Here is a 17,611-nt window from a genome sequence, read left to right on the forward strand (position 1 = left end):
ATCAAACCAGTATTATATGAAATGCTGAAGGGTATTCTTTAAGAAGAGAAGAAGAAGAAAAAGGTAAAGATAAAAAATTATGAAGAACAAAGTGACAACAAATACATATCCATCAACAAGTGAATCTAAAAATCGAATGAATAAAAAATCTGAGGAACAGAATAAACTGTTGAATGTACTAGAATCAGGGGCATGGAAATGGCGTGGACTGACAATTCTCGGGGGTAAGGGGGTGTGGGAAGTGCGGGAAGAGATTGGACAAAGATCTTATATGCATGTATGAAGTACCTATGGACACAGACAGTGGGGTGGCGAGGGCCTGGGGTGGGGTGGGAACTGGGTGGAGGGGAGCTATGGAGGGGAAAAAATTAGAATAGAATTGAATGAACTAGAGAACAAAATGACTATACAAAAAATTAATACAATAAAGAGCTGTTTTTTATTTTTTCAGATATATTTTATTAATTTTTTACAGAGAGGAAGGGAGAGGGATAGAGAGTTAAAAACATCGATGAGAGAGAAACATTGATCAGCCACCTCCTGAACACCCCCTACTGGGGATGTGCACGCAACCAATGTACATGCTGTTGACTGGAATCGAACCTAGGACCCTTCAGTCTGCAGGCCGATGCTCTATCCACTGAGCCAAACTGGTCAGGGCATGAGCTGTTTTTTAAAAAAAAGACTGATAAAACTGACAAACCCTGGCTAGACTCACTAAAGAAAAAAGAGAAAAGACCCATACAGACAAAAAACCAGAAATGAAAGACAAGTTACCACAGACATTACAGATATACAATAGATCGCACTAGAATACTATGAAAGACTACATGCCACCAAATTCAATAACCTAAAAGAAACAGATACATTCCTAGAAATATATGATCTCCTTCAAATGAATCATGAATAACTGGAAAATCTATATAGACCCATCAGTACTGAGGAAATTGTAACAACTATCAAAAACCTCCCCCAAAATAAAAGTCCAGGACTAGATGGCTTCACTAGTGAATTCTACCAAATAGTACAAGAAGATTTGATACCTGTTCTTCTCAAACACTACCAAAAAATTAAAGAGGTAATATTTCCTAACACGTTTTATGAGGCCAACATAACCCTGATACCAAAACCTAGCAAGGATAACACAAAAAAAGAAAACTACAGCGCTGGCTGGTGTGGCTCAGTTGGCTGGGCATCATGCTGTGCACCAATGGTTTGACTCCTGATCAGGGCACATGCCTGGGATATGAGCTTGATCCCCAGTGGGGGGCATGCAGGAGATGGATGTTTCTCTCACACCAATGTTTCTTTCTCCCTTTCCCTTCCTCTTTCTTTCAAATCAAAGTAGCATGGTATTGGCAGAAAAATAAACACACAGATCAATGGAACAGAACTGAGAGCTCAGATATAAAACCACATGTATATGGGCAGATGATTTTTCGACAAAGGAGCCAGAAACACAATGGAGAAAAAAAAAAAGCCTCTTCAATAGGTGAGTAATGGGCATTTTACAAGGCTATAAGGAAGGATTTAAGTAAATTTACTTAGAATATATTTAGAGTTTAACTTAACAATCAAAGGATGAGAAAAGAACTCAGCTGATCTCAACTCTACAGCACTTTAAGGAAGAATGTTTCAAGAAGCTAACAGGATAAAAGACTAAATATTTTAGAACAAACTGTATCAGTTTCTCATGTTTACTCTGGAATTCAGCCCAAACAAAAATTGAGCCCCAAATTCCTATGCCTTTTTACTTAGAATACTACATAATTTTCATTTCTTTGATGCTACATGACATTTATTAGGTTTCAGACACTCTTTTAAGCACTTCACACATGCTAACTCATTTAATGTTCACAAGCTCATGAAACAGGTACAATTTTATCCCCAGTGTTTAGGTAAAGAAACAAAAGCACAGAGCTGTTCATACCTTGTCTAAGGTCACCAGCTGATAAGTGTTGTAGCTAGGATTTTTACACAGCAGTCTGATTCTAAATTTTACTTTTCTCAGGGACAAGTGTTAAAATAGAAAGAATATTCCAGTAAACTTTTCAAATAAGCAGAACACTAACACCTGGCCACTTTCCATTTTCTGAGAATTTTGGTTAATAAAGACTTTTACTGAAGTTTAACAAGATAAATTTAATTATAGGAAAACAGAAAATTACTGTAATAATCAATCAATAGGAAAGTTTTTTTCATATGAATTGAAAATTATTTGTGACAATAAGCATTGTTATCCAAATTAGGAATCAGAGTGAAAGGATGCTGAACAGTCAGTTCATAAGAAAAAAATTTTTTTTATTGATTTTAAAGAGAGGAAGGGAGAGGGGTAGAGAAATAGAAAAATCGATGAGAGAGACACGGATGAGAGAGAAACATCAATTGGCTATGGGGATCGAGTTTGCAACCTGGGCATGTGCCCTGACCAGTAATCAAACCATGACCTCCTGGTTCATAGGTCCATGCTCAACCACTGAGACACACCAGCCAGGTTGAATAGTCAGTTCAGATGGCAGGTATATGAACTTGAGGTCTGAAAAAAGACTAGGTGTTAAGAGATTATATGATCAGCCAATAGTGTCCTCTCCCTAGAAGGGACTCTCTTTCACTTATTTTGCCCAAGATCCTGGGAAAGGGAAGAGGAGGGTCAAATGGTGACTTATCTCTTGGTCTATGCCTCTCAGCCTAATAATTGCCATGTCAATCTCCAATGTTCCTCTTTGGGCTTTAGCTTTGCTATTTTGTCTGAAATGCTGCCTTTGCTCAAAAGGTTTACCCTGTTGCCATATTTCATGAGTAGGCAAGATTTATCTAGTAGAATTTTCATAAGTTTGCCTTTCTTCTCCACAATTTGAGTTGCTTTGCCAAGAAGGCAGACTTTACTATTGCAAACAAATTTTTTAAATGGTACATATAAAAAATTGAAAGAAAAAATTAATGTACTGTATTTGAGGAGATAGGATTATGTGTGATTAAAGTAAATTCTTCTTTCCTGTATTTTCCAGTTGTTATGGTATGTTTTACTTTTATAAGGAGAAAATAAATCCGTTTTAAAGGCAACACCCCCAAAACAAACAAACAAACAAACAAACAAACATACAACTTCAGCCCTAGCTGGTTTGGCTCAGGGGACAGAGCACCGGCCTGGGGACTGAAGGGCCCCGGGTTTGATTCCAGTCAAGGGCACATGCCGGGTTGTGAGCTTGATCCCCATTAGGGGGTGTGCAGGAGGCAGCCAATCAATGATTCTCTCTCATCACTGATGTTTCTATCTCTCTCTCCTTCTCCCTTCCTCTTTGAAATCAATAATAATAAAATATATATATAAAGATACAAGCTCAGATAATCACATTAGTTGACATATTAAATTATATAGTATTTTCTATCTAATTGCTACTGAAATTTGTATGTGGAAAAATGAAGATTTGGGTCTTGGCATACTTAATATTGGATTGTTAATTTCTGAAGCAATTGGTCAACAGATTCAGTTACTTCAAAGGTCATTAACAAAGGGGAGGAGTTTTGCATTCTCATCTACTTGGCCAGATCTAGTTCAGACTGTTTAAGTATGGTTAAAGGTGAGGGAGAGCTTTGGAAACAGTTGCATTAAATCTTTTTGGGGATTAGAATATATTCTATGAAGCTCTCATCCCTTCCTACTTCAAACACCTCTGCAATGGACTAAATTTATGGCTCCCCCAAATTCCTATGTTGAATATGGGGGAGACAATTCCCAAGGTAACAGTATGAGGAAGTGGGGTCTTTTGGAGGAGATTAGGTCATGAGGGAAGAGCCCTCATGAATTGGATTAGTGCTCTTGTAAAGGAGATCACAGAGAGATCCCTTAGCCATGTGAAGACACAGGGAAAAGGCACAGTCTATAAACCAGGAAGCAGGTTCTCACTGGACACTGAATCTGCTGGTGCGTTAATCTTGAAATTCTCAGATTCCAGAACTGTGAGAAAGAAAAGTTTTGTTGATATATATGTGTGTGTGTGTGTGTGTGTGTGTGTGTGTGTGTGTGTATGTATGTAAAAGAAGTCAGACTTTACCCAGTGGGGAAATGCCACTTTTAACCTGGACACCTTGTCTACAAGGGGGTATATTTTGTATCATGGGTGAAGTCTTGACGTTTTGTGAAGCAATGGCTCTTTTCTATATACTGAATAGCTTTATAATAATTTTTACATTCAAGGCAGGAAAATGCACCAGGTTTGACCCACATTGAGCAGGAAGCTGTCAGGGCCTGCTCAATGAGGAATCTTTCTAAGGCTGTTACAGAAAAAAAAAAGGCACCATTTAACATTTGATGTTTTGTATAACTGGCACCTCACCCAGGAGGCAAATACTATTCCCATTAGGACAGGAACCTAAACTGTTTTCCAGCAGTGAAATGAGATGTCGGACTATTCACTATTCATTCCAATAATTAAAACAAACAAACAAACAACAACCCAATAACTGGTCAAGAAGTATTTAATTTTGGAGTACACTTTCTAAAGAGCAAGACATTAACAGTTGCAATAAGATTACTGAACTTTTTCAGATGACCTAAGACCATGGCTCTATATTGTTTAAAGTTACTATATTCATTAGCAAAACTAGAAACATTCAGTTGGAAAGCACCAAAAACAAATAAAATATCCACAACACCATTCAACTAATCCAATTAAAGATAAGAACCTTACTATTGTCTTTTTAAGACAAAATCATTAATAAAATAACTTATTAGTCACATAAAAGATCATCTAATTAAGGACATGCCTCACTTTATGCACACTTCCTTAATGAAATGTACATCTTAAAGAAGTGTTCAAGATGCTCAAATTCCTCCAAACCTGTGTTTAAACATTCAGGCTGCTGAGCATCAGCTGTTACAGTGTCACTCAGAGAAGTGGCACAGTACTTCGGGTGTATTATGTAATTATTCAGACAAAGGAAAGGGAGAGATAGAGTACTGATAGTTTCAAAAGTATAGTTTGAAGACTGTCAAGTATGAGAAAAAAATCCAATGATCTGGAAAAGAGGAGAAGGTGGAAGATTAGGAAGAATGAAGAGTCCTAGAGAATGAAAAGTACCATTACATTTAAAATGTACTACAAGCCCTAACCAGTTTGGCTCAGTGGATAGAGTGTTGGCCTGTGGACTCAAGGGTCCCAGGTTTGATTCTGGTCAAGGGCATGTACCTTGGTTGTGGGCACATCCCCAGTTGGGGGTGTGCAGGAGGCAGCTGATTGATGTTTCTAACTCTCTATAACTCTCCCTTCCTTTCTGTAAAAAATCAATAAAAAATATATTTAAAAAAATGAAATGTACTACAAGAAGAGTATTCCCAATATTAGGACACTCAACATATGACCAACTTGGCTACTATATGTAATTACTCTTTCTTCAATAAAAAGTGTGTTTCAGTATATCAGAATTAAAAAAAAAATCCTTCCTGTCATATATTTGGATTTATTCTAGCAGTTAAAGGAAAACAAATATCTTTTATAGAAATTTGTGTCAATACTGTGGGAAAACATCTGTTTTGTAAAGCAAGCAATGCCAATTTAAGAGGTACCAACAGAATAAACATCCAAGTCTCAATATAGGTGTCATTTAACAATGCCATTCTCCTTTGTTAAAGGACTATATGTTGCCATATTATCCCATTTCTTCCAGCACTTTCAGAGGAAAGCACAATCGATTCTGCAAGCTGAGAGAACTAGGACAATATAAATTGATGGCTCAGGCACATCCCTGGAGGGTTCAAAGAATATTCTATTTTTAACTCCCTTTCACGTCAACAGAAAAGTGAGCAAGGAAATAGCATGTTCAGCAGAAAAGTATTGCCTAGGCTGTAACAGGCTAGTTTTATTTTATATAGGTGACCTGAACTAGCATTTGTGTTAAAGGAAAGCATTCTTAATATGAATTAGACATAATTAGAAAGATAAAAAGAATTGAAGAACTACTTAGTCAGAATAGCCATAAATTTAAGGTTTATTAAATTTTTTGATTAATTTTTTTTTGCAATTAAACTTGTATAGCTGAAGCAATGTGAGAGTAGTTTTTTTGAGGAGTAATTTTGCCAACTTTAAATTTATTGGCAACTAGGTATTTACAGGACAGTTTAAAAGAAGTGCTTCTAAATAATCAAATCCTCAAGTTTTTGAGGGTTCCTGGTCTCTCTTATGTATGTGGCACTATTTTAGTGAGCAGGCAAGTTCAACTAGCCCCTTAAGTAAATTTGGAGGAAGACACACTTGCCAGCAAACCTTCACTATTCTTTCTCCTCTATATCACCCTCTGGACTCCTACACCTCTGTGCCTGAAGTAAACATAAATACAAACACCAAAAAAAAAAAAAAAAAAAAAAAATCTAATAAAAACAGCCACAGAGAATACAGCTCACAGCTATTTAAATGACAGTCCTATGGAAGAGTCTATACAACTCAAGAAAATCTATGGGTACTTACCAGATACATTTGGCTCCAGATTTCAGTGGCGGCAGGTTAATGGAGAAGGGAAAAGGGAAATAGGTGGATTTGTAGGTATTATACAATGTCTGAATCTGTGCTGGTCATACAATACTAAGAAATGCTCACAGAATCAATGGAAAAACAATAGCCAAGGCTACCAAATGTAATAATATAAATACAAAATTTCTATTCCTATTACTCCCATCAAAAGTTGTCAGTAAAGAAAATGACTGTGCCCCGAGTCCCTACTTGCCATAGCCAAGTCTTTATTATTAGCACCCTCCCCTGCTTACCCAACAGGACCCTTTCTTCCTTGCTTGTCTTTTACATTCTAGTTAATTTAAATTTGCATCTTATAATGCTGCCAATATGTTGTGCATCTTAAAGACTATTATCCTAAAATGTTCCTTCTACATCAAGCATGTCAAACTCAAAGGCTAACACAGGCTAAATAAACAAGGCATGTGGCCCGTGGGCCACGAGTTTGACATGCTTGTTCTACACAGTGCAGTTCATCGGGACCCTACTATACTCTGCAGGTAATAAAACTTAATCAGTTTGGAACCACATGGTTCTGAGTTATGTGAAAAGCTGAACCTAAAGATATAATGCATTTATATTCTTTGAATTTATTTATCAACTGGTTGCAAAACTAAAATGATATTTAGTTTTACAGGATCATTTTGCTTTCCACATGCATACAAAATCACAGTTTAGAAAAAAACACACAAATGGAATTATATCCCTGGTCAGAGCCCAAGTAGCTTCAAATGATTTTTAGGTATCTTATTTTATGGCATGCTTTAATTCATAATAATCATAAAAAGTTATATAGCAATAGGAAAAGAGATATATTTGCCTTTTGCTAATGAGTTTGGCATACTTAAGAAATTAAATTTAAAAAATATTTTTAAATTAATTTCAGAGAGGAAGTAAGAAGGAGAGATAGAAATATCAATGATGAGAATCATTAATTGGCTGCCTCCTGTACCAGGGATTGAGCCCACAACCCAGGAAGTACCCTGACCGGGAATCAAACTGTGACCTCCTGGTTCAGATGTCGACATTCAACCACTGAGCCACATTGGGCAAGACATTAAACTTTTAAGAAAAGCTCCAACCAAAATGAATCTGCCATACAAATCTGCTTTGGAAAAGAAATTTAAGCAATAGCTTTCACAAATTTTTAAAAGGTAAATTACATTAAGCCAAGGTTGTCATTTAAATTCAAGTCCCTATTGCTGAGTATGATGCATGATTAACCGGTATTACAATTACAGGAAAATATAAGCAAATGTTAATACCTTAATACAGCAATAAAAAAAAAAAAAGAAGAAAAATATAAAAAAAGCAGTGGAAACCTGAGTAAAAAGAAGCCAGGAAGCAGCTGAAAAAGAGACCGGTTCACTGTGAGAAATGTAAACCTCTCAGACAGTGCTACGGCCCCGAATCCAACAGCTCAGGAACAAGGCCAATTATTGCAAATATTAAACATATATGGTGAAGCTGCAAACTTTTCAAAAGAGTCATAAGAATGAAAGCAGCTAGATAGAAAACAGCCAGGGCCTCACAAACCTAAAATCTTTGCTATAATTACTACTTGCAGAAAAAGGTTTCTTTATAAGTAGAAACCAAGGTTCTTAAATGTAGTATACTTTATAGTCTCCAAGCTGTAAATTTTATGATAAAGAGTTAGGATAACAAATCCTTATTGTAACTGGCAAGTAACCAGATCTTTTGAAACTGTTGTTTATATGACTTATTTCTTCATAGTAACTCACTTGCAAACCAAGTCTTCGATATTCCTACCTTTCTGAACTAGAAACGACTCATAAGATAGACACACAGAATCAGGGAATTTTAGGATACACAGAGCCTTCAAAAGAAAACAGAGTAAAACTCCCTTACTTGGAAAACGAGTAAACTGAAACCCAGAGGCTTTAGGTGATACACCTAAAAGGAGTTAAAAATAAATAAGGGCTGCCAGGATTGACTATATTATTTTCTTTCATGTCATATACTACATTGTCCAAAAGCCTTATGTAGCCAGAATTTCTTCTGCTTCTGTTGACTACCTTGTTTTGAATGACCAGGCTAGTTTCACATTCATAACAAAGGACTTGTTTATTCATTTGTAATGTAAGTACTAAGTTCAATTCAGTTCCCATAACAAACTGGTGGTTTATTGTCAAGGAGACCAATAACTGTTGTGGTCCTCTGGCACACACATGGATAAAAGACCAAAGCATTTCATCCTTTCTCTCTGTCTTCAAAAAGGGAAAATAGAGAAAATCCTATAATTCATTGCTCATACCCTACTTGGTCTAAGAATAGTTGATTCACCGAAACCAGTTTGGCTCGGTGGATAGAGCGTCGCGCTGTGGACTGAAGGGTCCCAGGTTCGATTTCGGTCAAGGTCATGTACTTGGGTTGCGGGCACATCCCCAGTAGGAGATGTGCAGGAGGCAGCTGATCGATGTTTCTCTCTCATCGATGTTTCTAACTCTCTATCTCTCTCCCTTCCTCTCTGTAAAAAATCAATAAAATCTATTAAAAAAAAAAAGAATAGTTGATTCAATTGGGTTTGTTAATTTATGGCAAAAATTTCTTTAAAGTTATACACAAACATTTAAAAATCATTTATTTGTGCCTCAGTGAAGAAAAATTGTTCCAAATCTATCTATGCTTTCATTATTTGGATGAATAATTCACCCTTTCAGGCAATAAAAGAAAACAATATGCTTAACTAAATGTTTGAAGAAAAAAATGTTAAGATGTGACAGTTTCTAATGTTAATCAGTTCAGGATGATAAAATGTAGGGAAATATAAGGAAAAAAAATAAGAAAAAGAAAGTCTGATGCTTACATATAAAAATGTAAATTATTGAGACAGAAATTGCTATAAATCTGCGAAAAAAATCAGAAACAAAAAACTGCCTGTCCATTTCCCAATGCATTTCACTTTTCTATTAGGATACTACAAACATAAATGCATATTTTCTATAAGTTTTGACATAAAAAATAGGCATTAGCTAACTAAAAAAATCTTTAGATTATAACTTTTAAAAATATTAAAATCCTACAAATTCTATAAAAAGGTTCAATATAATTACTAACACAGTACTTGGCACTGACACTACCAAATTTTTCTTTCAAGGGAAATTTCTATTGTACTTATTGGGATAAAATTTCTTTCCCTTTCAGATAAGGATCTTTTGAGGATTTATTTCTCTTCTTTGAACTAAATGAGATTAAACTAACGTAAGCTGTAAGTTAAGAGGATACTACATAAAATAACTGGGAGGACCAACTCTAGTTATAAAGTGTTATATTATGATCGACTCTATGAGTCAAACACAATGTCAAAAACTATTTAGACATAGTCTCTCTGTGCCTATATTATCTAGATGAAATTTAATTTACTTACTTGTTTTCTTTCTTTTCACCATAACTACATTAGAAAAAAACCCCAACTTAAAATATGGCTGATGATAAACACATGCTATCTGTCATACCCATATTTGGCCTTCAATTAGGAATGTCATTTTCAGTTGTTTTCCATAAAGTGGGAATATTTTTTGCAGGGATGCATTTGTATAAGCACACTGGTCCCATCTGTGACTAAAAGTTTTAATTTTGTAGGCAATTTGACCAAAATTTAGTCATAAAAAAGAAAAAAACTAACTAGCTCACACAAATGCAGAACAAAGGATTTTTGATTGCCTCATTAATAGGGTGTACTAACGAACTACGTTTATTAGTCACACACAAGGTGCTTGAATGGGGGATGTGAAGGTAAATTTCTTTTTTTATTATCATGGCATCAGCTATAATCTGTATTATAATTTTCAGAGAAAAAAAAATCAAGACCAAAACAACATAAAAAGTCAGTCACTGAGTTTCTAGGAAAACTTGGAAAATAATGTCTATAAGAACAAAACAACAATGTATTAAAGCTAATGAGCAGTTTCACAACCAATGTTTCTATGTATAAAGAACAACTTTTGATGCCTTTAAAAATGATAGCATATATTAGTTTACATTATAAGTGGACTATATTATTAAACTTCAGGAACTAAAGAGTCATATTGGAGACAGAGGGCAAATTCAAAGTTGGCTAAAAGGACCAATACTTGTACTCAACATCCTTTAAAAGAGTATCTGTCACACACACACTTCAGGGCCAGTAACACACAAAAAGGAAGAACCTACATATGAAGTATAAGACAACTCCTAGGAGCAACAGAGTAAGGACTGGAACTTCTGTAGGGATAAGAAGTAAGAGGCCTGTCTTGTAAAAGAGGCTGGTAAGTCACAATGATCATTGAAGATTGCACAAGTGATGAGAAGCAAAACCACTTCTCATCAGATAGTGTAGTGCAGGAGTCTTCCTTCAGAAACTGCAGTTCCCCTTCAGAGCTCTAAACAATATCATGAGCAAGAAACTGCCTAAGTGGAGGTGAGGGATTATGTGGCCTCACTGAGTCACACTGACATAGTCAGAGAGCCTCCAATGGTGACAAGCAGCCAAAAAGGCTCCAACGAAACCAATAAAAATTCTACTTCAATACCCAGAGTTATGAAAAGCTGAAAAAACAAAACAAAAAACTCTTATTCAACATCCAGGGCAGAAGTATACATCTAGGTGGGAAGCATGGAGAGAAATGAGTTCAGTCAAATAAGATAGTTTTATATATAGATCATTTGTTTTCACTGAATGCTTAAAAAAAAATCTTTTGAGTTTTAATATATTTGATATGCCTAGTATTAGATTGCATTTGATTTTAAAATATCTTTCACTATACAACCAGCAAACTGAAAAACAAAACACAAACATAAATATTTAAGAACATTATTTGTTTCAGAAGCATTCCTACTAACAACTGAGACATAAAAATTTTTCACTAGGCTAGAGTTCTCAATCAAATTTAGGTTCAGGAGACATTTTAACTTGTCCTGCCTTTCTTTTGTCGTTACCACTGGTGCGTTACCAGGCTGCAAAGAAGGCTTCAACTACAATGGCAATGAGCACCAGGAAGCTGCTCACCATACTGCTCAGCCTGGTACAACCTGCTCACCATGGCTCCCATCCCCTTAGCATAAAAACCTGACCATGTGGTATTTGCTAGCATGTGCTAAGATTTGCCCACTCTTTTACATTACAGGCTTGCATATTCATATGTACGTACATATCTGAGACCCTTAATAGACTGAGTGTGGCAGTATCTTAATAGTAAGACTGAAATAAAGCAGGATGAAAAAAAGCAGTGCCTGAGCACTAAGAATTAATGACAAAAATGCTACTCACCTGTCTGCTGTGCGGTCTGTAGCAGTGGTTGGTTTAGATGTGAATTGTAATGGACAGAAGGGACTGGGCGATACTGAGGTTGACTGGAGTGATAGTGGCCTGGAGCACAATAACAGGCTGGCATCTAGGATAAGTATTGAGGAAAAAAATCAATTTTACTTGCAATAAAATCTTTTTCAGCGATGCACATCAGAGTGTAATGAAGTAATATAATAATTCTTTTCAACACCAATCATCTGAAAACTGATTTTCTTAGCTTTAACTGAGAAAATTTTAAAAAATTTCAAACATACAATATAAATACTCCCAACCAATTAGATTTAGTAGTTATTAATTTTTTTGGCCATATTTGTTTCAGATTCTCCTCTCTTTTACAAAACCAAACACTACTGATAGAGCTGAAGGATCACTCCAACATTGTCTGGCTATACATTCCACAAAAAAATCCATTATCCTATAGTTAGAATATATTATTCCTATAAATGTTTTAAAACGTCTAATATCTCTCTCTATATATCTGTTACCCATATATAAATTGTTGAGAATTTAAAAAATTTACATTTATGGTACTCTACTATTAAACTTCATGCAACTTATTTTGCAATTAACATTGTTTACGAGACTTTTCTTGGTTTAAACATGTACCACTAGCTCATTCAAGTTAAATGTTGAATAGCAATCATTATATAAATAAGACACTTTATCCATTCCCACATTAATGAACAGCTGAACTGGTCCCATTCCTTAATTTTTCTTATGCAAATTAAAACACCAATACAATCTTATTTGTCAACTAGAGGCCTGGTGCACGAAATTCATGCACAGGGGGTTGGGGGGGGGGGTCCCTCAGCCCAGCCTGCACCCTCTCGCAATCCGGGACCCCTTGGCTGATCCCGCAGGGTAAACCGGCAGTCAGACATCCCTCTTGCAATCCGGGACCACTGGCTCCTAACCGCTCACCTGCCTGCTTGCCTGATTGCCCCTAACCATTCTGCCTGCCAGCCTGATCACCCCTAACCCCTCTGCCTGCCTGCCTGATTACCCCTAACGGCCTCTGCCTGCTGGCCTGATAGCCCCTAACCACCCTCCCCTGCCAGCCTGATTGCCCCTAACTGTCTCTGCCTCGGCTCCCATCACCGTGGCTTTGTCCGGAAGGAGAACCGGACAACCAGAAGATGTCCGGTCAAATGGTCTAATTAGTATATTACCCTTTTATTAGTATAGACTATGCCTTAATAAAGGTGGAAAAAATGCCAGTAAGACTAACTTGATTTACTTTTCCTTCCAGAGCTATTTATATCTGCTTTGAATTTCTCTTAAAGTAATCTCATCAAGTTTGGGGTGAAGAATAATCCAGCGATGTAGCAGTATGTGATAGATTACATTATTCAGTTCACGGGCTCTCTCAGGCTTTGCTCTTCTGACTGGGTTACTATTAAAAGATAGAGATCTATGGAGATCTTCAAGAGTGCCCATTTCATTAGGAAACCAGCCAAGCAAAGAATTTATAGATCAGTTATAGGCCAAGAATCCCTAATATTTACTTTAATATTCTTCTGTCTTTGAAATATTAGACACAATAGAGATGTGATTCCTTAATTTTTCTTGGAGATATTAGCAAAATAGTATGTTCTGATTTTAGGTCTCATCCATTATTAAACTTTTCAGTATGTATGTATGTATATGTATAAATAATATTTTTTTCTTAAATAAAAGACATACTGTTTATAGCAAAAATTATCATTATATTTTTGTTTATAATGTATATACACGACAACAATGGAGAGAGGGTAAAAAGAATTATATTGCTGCCCAGCTGGTGTGGCTCAGTGGTTGAGCATCAAATTATGAACCACGGTTCAATTCCGGATCAGGGCACATGCCCGGGTTGTGGGCTCGATCCCCAGTAGCGGATGTGCAGAAGGCAGCCGATCACTGATGTTCCTTTCTCTAACTCTCCTTTCATCTTTGACACAATACTTGCAGTTTTATTTAAACATCAGTTAGACTGTGATACTGTAAAGGTACATATAGTAGTCCCTAAATAAAGTACACAAAAACAAGATTCAAATGGCTGTAGATAAGAAATCAACAGAAGAAATACAATAAAACACTAAAAGACAAAGCCAGTGTGGCTCAATGGATTAGAACAACGCCCCTTACAACAAGCATGACAAACTCACAGCATTTATTTGGCCCATGTTAGCCTTTGAGTTTTACATGCTTCCCTTATAACAAAGGGTGGTGGGTTTGATTCCTGGTCAGGGCACATACCCCAGTTGGGGCATGTACAGGGGGCAATTGATCGCTGTTTTTTTTCTCTCTCCCTGCCTCTCTCTAAAGCCAGTAGAAAGCATATCCTCAGGGGGTGAAAAAAACCTCACTAAAAGTGTTCAAATAATACAAAACGCAGGAAAAGAAGCAAATAGAAATAAAATACAGATAGGACAAATGGAAAATAAATAGCAATATAGTATACCTGCATATAACCATGTCAATACCTACATAAAAGATAAAAGAACTAGACACTCTGATCAGATTGTATAAAACAGCAAAAACAACAACTATATACTTACTGTATGTAAAAGACACTTTAGGTATAAATGCTGCTAATAAGAGGGTGAAAAAAACTAATTTAAATGCGAATCAAGTAAATGCTGAAGTCACTATATTAAAGTCAGATAAAATAGGTTTCAAGACAAAGAATAGTAATAGAAACAGAAAACCATTTCACAACATGAGTCAATATATCAGGAAGGTATAATAAATATGAATTTTTCAATGTATATTCAAATACTATGTAAAGACTGATACAAATTAAGGGAGAAGTAAAAAAACAACAAACATTTTTGCTAGAACTGTACAAAATTTACATAAGGATGTAAAAGATTTGAAAGACACTATCAACCACAAGACAATATCAATTAATAGTTAAAGAATACTAAATGCAGCCCTGGTCGGCATGGCTCAGTGGTTGAGTGTCCACCTATGAATCAGGTCACGGTTCAATTACTGGTCAGGGCACATGCCTGGGTTGTGGGCTCGATCCCCAGTCTGGGGCGTGCAGGAGGCAGCTGGTCAGTGATTATCTCTCATCACTGATGTTTCTCTCTTTCTCTCTGTCTCAAATAAATAAAAATATATATTAAAAAAAGTCAGTCAACATAATTCAGTGCTAATAGAGTAAAGGGGAGTGGTTGGGAATCACATGATTACTTCAAAAGACACAGAAAAACATTTCACAAGATTTAATATTCATTCATGGGAAAAACTTTAAGCAAACTAGGAACAGATAATGTAATAGTTAGTGATTAAAGACTGAATTCTTTCCCATATGCTTGGAAACAAGGGAAGTATATGCACTTTCAAAACATATTCAGGTTAATACATGGATTCTAGGGGAGATTTTCGCCAACGGTTTATCTCATAAAGGGTTAATATTCAAAATATATGAAGAACTGGTACAACCTTGCATGAAAAACAAACAAACAATTCAAAACTGGCAGAGGACCTAAACAGACATTTCTCCAAAGAGGACATATAGATGGCTGACATATGAAAAGATGTTCAATGTCACTAATCATCAGAGAAATGCAAATTAAAACCACAATGAGATATCACTTCACATCTATCAGAATGGCTATCATCAATACATCAACAAACAATGGGGGTAGTTTGGAGAGATGGGTGAAAAAGATGAAGGGATTAAAAGGTACAAATTGGCAGTCACAAAATAGTCTCGGGATGTAATGTACAACATAAGAAATATAGTCAATAACATTGTAATAACTATATTTTCTGTCAGGTGGGTACTAGACTTATCAGGGGGGATTTTATAAGTTATATAAACATCTAACCACTATGCTGTACACCTGGACTAACAGAATATTGAATGTCATCTTTAAATGAAAAAAAAATCTTCTTTAGAATATTTAAAGACATTAAATACTTAGGGGTTATAAGTAATAAAATATGTGTAGTATTTATATAATGAAAACTACAAAATATTGTTGAGAACAATTAAGGAAGATCTAAGTAAATGGAGAGAGATAACATGTTCCTGTACTGGAAAATTCAATAGTGTTAAGATGTCAACTCTCCCCAGACTGATCTATTCCTAACCCTTTGAGTGCCAACCAATATCCTAGGAACTATGCTAAAATTGCCAAGGCATTTTTGCTGATTTTACAGCAGTTTAGGAAAAAAATTATGAATCGCAAGTAAATGAAGTTACATATTCAAAAACTTAAGGAAGCCTTTACTACACTGACATATTTAGCAATATCATCATCACTAATAAAAGCAGGCTTAGAACTGGACGCCATTTCGAAGCTTTGATAGCGCTCCAGGCACTTTTGGCGAAAGACAGGAGGAGCGCGATCGTGCTCCTCGGCACTCTAGGGGTTAAAATGCATTTTATTTTTATTTATTTACTAGAGACCCAATGCATGAAATTCATGCACTGGTAGAGTCTCTATCGGCTAGCTGTTGGCCAGGTACTCCCTCCCTTCCCCAGGTCACCTGCCGCCACAGCCTGCTGGGGCCTCCCTCCCATCCCCTGGCTGAACTCCCAGATGAACTCTCGGTCAAGGGAACAATTTACATACTATGCTTTCATTATATAGGATTTTTGTTCAAAATATATTTTTATTATTGACTTCAGAAAAGAAGGAATAGGAGAGAGAGATAGAAACATCAATGATGAGAGAATCATCATTGATTGGCTGCCTCCTGCAGGCCCCACACTGGGGATCTAGCCCACAACCCAGGCACGTGCCCTGACTGGGAACTAAACTGTGACCTCCTGGTTCATGGGTCAATGCTAAACCACTGAGACATGCCAGCTGGGCAAAATGCATTTTATTTATTTAGAAGAATGTTTTTGTTTTTTTAAATATATTTTATTGATTTTTCACAGAGAGGAAGGGAGAGAGATAGAGAGTTAGAAACATCGATGAGAGAGAAATATCGATCAGCTGCCTCCTGCACATCTCCTACTGGGGATGTGCCCGCAACCCAGGTACATGCCCCCGACCGGAATCGAACCTGGGACCTTTCAGTCCACAGGCCGACGCTCTATCCACTGAGCCAAACCGGTTTCGGCTAGAAGAATGTTTTTTATATACATATACGTATATATTTTTTAATTGAATTCAGAGAGGAAGAAAGAGAGAGATAGAAACATCAATGATGATGAGAAAGAATCATTAACCGGCTGCCCCCCCACACGATCCCTAATGGGGATCCAGCCCACAACCTGGGCATGTGACCTTGACCAGAATTGAACTTATGACCCTTCAATATGCAGGCCGAAGCTCTATCCACTAAGCCAAACCCACTAGGGCTACATTTTATTTTTATAGTGCATTTACTTTAATGTGCTTCTCTCTCTCTCTTTTTTTTTTTTTAAATATATTTTATTGATTTTCCACAGAGAGGAAGGGAGAGAGATAGAGAGTCAGAAACATCGATGAGAGAGAAACATCGACCAGCTGCCTCCTGCACATCTCCCACTGGGGATGTGCCCGCAACCCAAGCACATGCCCTTGACCGGAATCGAACCCGGGACCCTTCAGTCTGCAGGCCGACGCTCCATCCACTGAGCCAAACCGGCTTCGGCAAATGTGCTTCTCTTAAGCAAATTATAAAAAACAAACCTGAGTCAGAAGGAAACTCCAAGATCACATAATTTACTCAACTGTTATGATGTTGTCTATCATGCACTTGAAAATCTCCAGAGAAAAGAAAATGCTGACAAGTTTTACTTACACATCCTTATAAATGCTTTTTTTTTAAAAAAATTTTTTATTGATTTCAGAGAGGAAGGGAGAGGGAG

General features: G+C 36.5%; 1 protein-coding gene across 1 annotated transcript in view; it reads right to left on the reverse strand.

Annotated features, from left to right (window-relative positions):
• R3HDM1 (R3H domain containing 1) overlaps positions 1-17,611 on the reverse strand; it is a 120,629-nt gene that overhangs the window by 52,337 nt on the left and 50,681 nt on the right. The window contains 1 exon segment of the mRNA XM_070423079.1: positions 11,776-11,899. Coding sequence (XP_070279180.1) covers positions 11,776-11,899 — 124 coding nt within the window.

Source organism: Myotis yumanensis, unplaced genomic scaffold (assembly GCF_028538775.1).
Source record: "Myotis yumanensis isolate MYYU_CA2020_CCGP unplaced genomic scaffold, mMyoYum1.0.hap1 SCAF_8, whole genome shotgun sequence".
In the NCBI taxonomy this organism is placed as follows: domain Eukaryota; kingdom Metazoa; phylum Chordata; class Mammalia; order Chiroptera; family Vespertilionidae; genus Myotis; species Myotis yumanensis.